Source organism: Metarhizium robertsii (genome assembly GCF_000187425.2).
Source record: "Metarhizium robertsii ARSEF 23 chromosome Unknown MAA_Scf_5, whole genome shotgun sequence".
NCBI classification, from domain to species: Eukaryota; Fungi; Ascomycota; class Sordariomycetes; order Hypocreales; family Clavicipitaceae; genus Metarhizium; species Metarhizium robertsii.
The window spans coordinates 3617708-3624799 of NW_011942193.1; the positions used below are offsets into that span (position 1 = coordinate 3617708).

At 52.6% G+C, this 7092-nt stretch overlaps 1 protein-coding gene across 1 annotated transcript; it reads left to right on the plus strand.

The window, feature by feature from the left end:
• Positions 1–1014: 1014 nt before the first annotated feature.
• Positions 1015–3592, plus strand: MAA_06863 (mRNA capping enzyme, beta subunit, structural domain protein; the record flags this gene model as incomplete). The annotated part of the gene is made up of 3 exons (XM_007824861.1): positions 1015–2796; positions 2882–3364; positions 3419–3592. The coding sequence occupies 3 exons, from the start codon at positions 1015–1017 to the stop codon at positions 3590–3592; spliced, it is 2439 nt and encodes an 812-aa protein (XP_007823052.1).
• Between the last annotated feature and the right edge of the window lie 3500 nt (positions 3593–7092).

A 7092-nucleotide genomic window follows, 5' to 3' on the forward strand; every position in this document is an offset into this window, starting at 1 on the left:
CTGTAAGTATGCTTTCCTGTGGGGGGGTCCTCGAAGTGATCGATGAGCAGATTTATGACCTCAAGTGTCGTTGAGAAACATGATGTGGACTGGGTACGTACCTAAGTAGGCAGGCAGAGTCTTACGGAACCAATCTTGACGCCAAAGTAGAATGACTTTATTTAGCCTTTCCTGTGCTGTATCGGCCGGATGTGACCTGGAAAGATGAGGCCTAGGTCAAATGGGCTTGGAAACGTGGGACAACTCAACCGTCCGTCAAGGGAATAACAGTTGATAGACTGCTCAAGTGGTCTGCTGGCCTGTTGGCCCTGTGCGCCGTCCGGAGACAACAACCACTCAATTTGTACCAACTCGGCAAATAGTGGGTCAAGGAGCCAAATGCGCCGCCCCGGTGGACGTTGGTCGAATAGCACAACTCAAAAAAAAAGTGTCTCGTTGAGTGGCTCGTCTGGCGCATTCACACATTTGCCTGACTCCTCCCATGTGTCCTCACCTCATTCATGCCATTCATACATCCATCATTAGGGTCCCGCGCCAGCCCATCACAGCACCATTTCGATCGAGAAGCCTCGCCAGCCGCCATGTTGCAGTCGGAGATTAACTAGACAGTTTTGATTTCACCTCCCCCGTCTCAGCCACTGCGACAGCTCACTGCGTCTGCTCCGCCTGCTGCCTTCAGCTTTGTTCTACTCCCCGCGTCCACGCCACGTCTTTTCGCACATCGGACATTGGGTCAACAACTTGCTTGTCCCGCGACGGCGTGACAATGTCCACTTGCGAATGCGATACGCCGACCACGATCGCATCGTTTGCGCGCCCGATGAGCTTTTAATCTCCGCTCGATACCTTTTCGCAATCGATTGGTGTGTGCTCTGGCAGAGACATTGTCCGATGACTGCAGCTTGTGTCGACAACTCTGCCCAATCCATCTGATATCTCTCCCCCTGAGCGCCGTCCGCGACCAACACGAACCCAACACCAAATAATCCTACGGGATCGGTCAGACTGCCCATTATGGATCTGCGTTCTGTGCTTAACACTTCTGACAATGGCGAACGCGGTCCGCCGAAAGCCCCCCCTACGCCTCAGCAACAGCATCAAAGCCGCCCAGCCCAAAGTCCAGCCCAGTATGGATATCGAGAGTACGGTCAACAGCCGCCTCATCCATCTCCCGGCAAGCCGATAGGTCAAGATTATCCTCGACATCCTCACCAGCAACCACCGAGTGCGTACCCCCCGCCATCGCCATACCAAACTTCACCCGTACAATACCCGCCACGTGCGTCGCAGTCTCTTCCTCATCACTCAGGCCCTTTTCACGATGCGCGATCTCCTGGAGGCATGCCGGTGCCGGCGCAGTCGCCGTACCGACCTACACCGACTCCGACCAATGCCCCTGGAGGCTCGACAGGATATCCATTCCCTGCCACCCAAGTAGTTCAAGAGATGACCAGTCCTAACCAACGGCATCATTACCCCCCTGGCCACTACGCCCAACAATCGCAAAGCCAAGACGTCTATGCACAGAGGGACGGTGCACACTCGTCTGGAGGCTATGTGCAACAGCACCAAGTCCCACAAACACCCCCAATCAGCACGGCTGCGGGCCCATCACAACAATATTTGCACCAACGATCACAATCTACACAGTCTACACCAACACCAACCTCTGCCCATAGCCAACAGCATTTCGGTCCGCCACATGCTCACGGTAGTCCCGTTCAGGCTTCACGCCCGAGTATTGAGTACCGGCAACCTTCACAACCTCCCACACCTCTCGGCCCGCCGCAAACGACCAGTGCTCGACCTGCGCCAGGCCTACCGGGGAGCTTCACACACCCGCCTAGTCCATACCAGCAAAGAGTGGCAAGTCTAGGGAATGGTCCTCAACCGCAGTCACCTGCATCAGCTAATGCAACTTTGCGCCGGGTGTCAGGCCCAGGTCATCAAGAATCACCAGTATCGGATCCTCACCAGCGCTCCAAGTCTCTCCATTCTCGAGAGCCTAGCTTATCCATTAGCCCTCGGACCCGAGTAGCCTCCATTGCTAGCAATTCAGACCGTGCGATGGCATCTCCAGTTGATATGGAGAAAAAATCTCTCCCGATATCTCAAACAGTCATAGTAGACTTGGATCGCGCCGTCACTCCCGCGAAACGCAAGCTGGATGACCGGAACCTCAGCCCCAAGGAGCTAGAGCACAAGGAAGCGCGGCCACCACCGGGTGAGCTAAATGGCGCTCATATAGGCAACAGCCAAACTACACCAGCCCAGTCTGCTCCGAGGAAAAAGCGCATCTCACGAGCGCAGCCGCCTATCTGGGCCCAGAGTGCCCACTCACTCGGCGGCAAGATGCCCAACCAGGCCAACTTCGTCCTTCAGAAGCGCATACACTCGCACATAAATGGGAAAGTAGATGGAGGTAGCAAGGCCGACAGATCCAGTCGACATGCTTCCCCTGAGGCAGCACGCACATCAACATCTACAGCTTCGAAACCGGCACCTGCAGTCGTGGAAGCTGGACCACAGGACATTCTGGGGCCTTGGGAAGCTAGTATAACCGGTGTAAAGCCGTATGAGGAGATATCAAAAACGGTGGCTGATTTTGTCTTTATCCACGTTGTGAATAACCCAGACATCAAGGAGATTACGAGCCGGGGCATCCAATTCGAGATTGAAGCAAAACTTGGTACGCTCATCGACAAGGACACAAACTATCGTGTGGATAGATTATTAGACACAGAGTGCGTTCTTCATGACACGGGCAGAGTCGCGTTCAAAAGCAGCATGACAGAGGTAAGCGTCAACCCACTTCCACTGAATATGGATTCATCATTTCAATCGGCTTGAAAATACCCGGGGATCGACTAACATGTTATAGGCGCACCACAAAGCATTCAACGACTTCCTGAACCAGATAGTCATCCAGACAGACCCACGCGCCCCGAACGGGGCTGGTCGCGTTCAAGTGCATTACAAACACCGTCGCGAAGTTGACCGATACTTTGAATTGCCTCCCGACCTGCAAAATCGTCTGCCGGGATGTGTGAGGTCCAGGCTAGGATCTCGCGTCAGAAACGCCAAAGCTAGAGTAACATATGACCAAAAGACAGGTCAGGTTCTCAACAAAATCATCAAAGCCAGAGTAGCGGATATTGATATCCACATGCCAAACAGCCCTATGGACTGTCGACTCAGTATCAATCTTGAAATGAACTGGGATGGCCCTGTGGAAGAGCTGGAGCGGCTAGGGCCTACTCAAAACGACAAGACGTCGGAGAGGCAAAAAGACCGCTTGAGCTATACTCAAGGACATTATCAAATTGACCTGACACAGGTCACACTATCAACACCAGGTCCATCGGTAAGGCTGCTGACTATTCTGTAAGTGCTGTGTGCACGCTGACACCATCGGTAGAGTACCCAGAAGATGGAGAAGGAGCACGAACTCGAAATCGAACTGGCTTCTGCAATTGTGCTTGACCAAGGGGCGAAAGCCATGAGCGGGGCGCCGCACCGCTACCAGGAGTTGATTGAGGGTTTTCTGGACAATGTACGGGTGCTAGCGCGGAAGGCGCGGGAATTTGGGTGATATGGAAGACCACAATTGTATGGGACAAGACACGTATTCATCTCCCTCCCTCCCAGCATGCAAATGCCATGGCAATAGACGAATGCTACATGCCTTTCACATTAGCCATTGTATGGTCGCACTCCCGTTTTTTTAATACCCCATAGCTGCATCTTTATACCAAGTGGAGGCGACACGACGGATTTTGTTTGTTAGAGTGCAGGCTGGAGGAGGGAAAGGAACTTGTACTTAGCGAGAGAAAAAAACTTTGGTGGCTGTCGGTGCTGCTGTACGTTGGTATCGAAAAACGGGATATGGGCAGGACATGGTGATTTTACAGGCAGGATACTAGGCGCGGCGCACAAATTGCATTACGTTTCGATCCCCCCTCCCCCGTCTACATGCTCTGCTTCATCTCATGCGTCGATCCCGTGGTTCACAAGACGTAATGTATTCTCGGGAGTTATTGAGGGGTCGAACCACGGCCACAGAGTTGGTCATTGGAGTTGGCAAACCATCTAGAGTTCCCTACTCATAAACACATGCAGTGTTTCGGGTCAACCATGCGTGTTTGAATGGGGAAGTCGTTTGGTTTTCTATTATCAAATGCCAATACCACACAGACAGCACGCTCCAGACGGCTTGAAAGGGTTGATGGTCACACTCGGCAGGGAAAGACGGCAATCATACAGAGAGGCTGACTTCTGCTGTTTCTTGGCAAGCAGATGTCGTCGCCGTGATGGGTATTGGCCACGTCAAGATGAGAAGCTGAGGGAGGGGGAAATGGTGGCGCTGGTTGTTGATAGGAGTTGGCCGATGACAGGTGACGCTTACTTTGAAGAGACCAATGCACCCGGACGGCGGAGGAGGATATGTAGAGTACAAGAATGGCAAGGATGGCAGATGGACATAATGGTCCTAGAGTTTGCGGTATTAGCTGTTTACTAAGAGGAACCTATATTAGAGTGGCTCTCGGGCTGGAACCAGCAAGCAACAGGTGAGTTCCTCGGTGCAAGCAAGTCATGCCACGCCAGACCCTAACATGCCAGCCAGTTTTGACTTGTCTGAGGTTGATATGATACGTGCCACGGTATCCGATGGACCCAAATGAGTCAAATCACGACATAGCAGGCACCACGCAAATTAGTGACACGGCATGGCTCTTCCTGTTCCTCATTCCCTGATTTACCCCACGGAAATGGCCGTGAACTTTTGGAGATTTTGGAGAAAGCATCCCGCTTCCGCGGACAGTTGGCAGAAGCAATAGTGCACTTCCACTCAAAGCAAGAGCGAAACGGCGTCGCATGGTCCAGAAGAGGTGCAAGATGCGCGCAGAAGCTTGGTTTGGCTGAGAATCCTGACAGATTTTGATGACCTGGGCGGTTGTCGTAGTCCCCCCGCCGCCGCCACCATGTTTGCTTGGGGGAAGGGGAAGGCCATGCAGCCCCGGAGCTCGCCGATGCGTGTAGATGCGAATTGAGTTAGCAGCTAGTGAAGGATATACCATAAGAGGTAGAAGCGGACAAGCATATATTGTATCTTTTGATAGCTTCAGCGGCGGCTGGAACGAAATGTCTACATGGGGCATCCACTTGGTTCGGTTCATATGGGGACAAAATGCGCATCATACGTCAGGCGACATGAAGAACAGACAAGATTGAATATGAGCCGCAGGGCCGGTTTCACAGGCCAGCATTGAAAATGGGGCACCTGGGTACGTTGATGCAATGGCACGGGATTGGGCGCGTGCGGAGGGCATGTAACCCTGCGACATTGAGTGCCGGCTCGGGAGGAATAAGTTGTTAACTGCCTACTTAAGTAGATAGTAGGCTTGTCTTGCTAAGCGGCGGTAATGGTAAGCAGGTCGAGTTGAGGATAGGGAAGGAGTCGTAGAAGAAGGAGACGAAGATGAAGAAGCAGCCCATGTCCCCGCTTAATTTCACTCCTATCTCGAGTCTGGTCTGGTGGCAACAATCGATGACAAACTACAGACATGAAATTGATCAATGTTATCGGAGTGCAGAAAGTGGTCCATGCGCCGCGTCAAGTACCTTAAACCCGGAGTTTTACACACTACAGGTGCCATGAATGGGCCCAGTCATCAGTCTGCTCAATCAAATCAATCGACCATGTTTTATCTCGTCTATCTCTGGGCCCTGCTCCACTGGCTCTATCACTCGTCACCCAGCATCTGTCTACATCAAGCGCTATCTCGGCACTTCGGCTTCTGCAGTTTCCGCTTCCACAAAACACTTGGTGTTTTCGATCACTCCGTCACTCGATGCTATGCTGATGAACGTACGGTCCAGCCCAAAACATATCTTTTAATTGCCGCCTCGTGCCTGTGTCGGAGGTCGCCTCGAAGCGAAGACATGCCATGCTAAATGGCCAACAAGTCGCAACAACTCACGGCCAGGTCCGACAATGCCCAAGCAGATTCTGTCTCCCATCATGGCACTTGGACATGGGAGACAGGACTGGCTTGCGCTTATGGCGCTGCAAATCCAAACACCAGCGCCATGACGAGCTGAGGTGACTTGGTTGGCTTCCGATGTCCAGCTCCCCAGCGCTCTGGTTCAGCTTCACCGAGGCGCAGATACGGGACCCCTTTGACCCTCCCCCGCAGCCACTGACGATGGGGTTAACGGTGATGCGGCCTGGCTTATTCGCTCCGTTACATGTAATCGATTGCCCAAATAGTCGATACCATGGTATGTATGTATGCATGCAGGACGGACATGGCGCTGGGACAAGAGAGATCCACCCACACCATCGAGTCCAGAGACACAAACTTGGGGCCCTCACTGTCAGCCGTCGCTCGAGTCCAAGGTTAGTTCTGGCGGCCGTCTCCGGTTGGCTGAAGACTACCGACAGAGGCAGAATCCCTCCATGTCTTGTCTGGCCCTCTTACATCAGACCTATTTTGTCCGATGGTCGGGCAACAGGGACACGATATGCCTTGCATCGTCCTTCGTTCCGATGGCGACGAACACTCCAACCTGGATCCCCTGCATCTGCATCTCGTCAAACTAAATAAAAGCAACTTAATATCCCGCCCACCTCGTTCCTGAGTCCTGACATTGCTCTTCTGTCTATTGCTGTCCTCGTCGTCAGTACCTCCCTGTGTTCGGTATTGCCATCAGCTTACACCACCGTCACAAGCGACTTTGCCAGCCATTTACATTTTTTGCCATCGCATCGCAATTGGCGCACAACCAAGCCACTTGAAGCTCAGAAATTTTGTCAATTGATCATTCAAGAAAGTACATAACCCGTCTAAAGTTCGAAACCCTAGCCGCGAGGCCATGGTCTTGTCCTCAGAGTCAAGAAAACAAGGACAACTACTTTTGTCGGCTTCAGCAGGTTTCCGGCCAACAACCGCCAGGATTCAGCAGGTTTGCCTGATGATAACCGCTCAGTTTCGTTAAACCCAGATCATTTGCCCTGGCGACGCTTATTTCGTCCGGAATCCGTAAATTTATATACCTAATTACACCACCCGATACGACAAGATCACCACC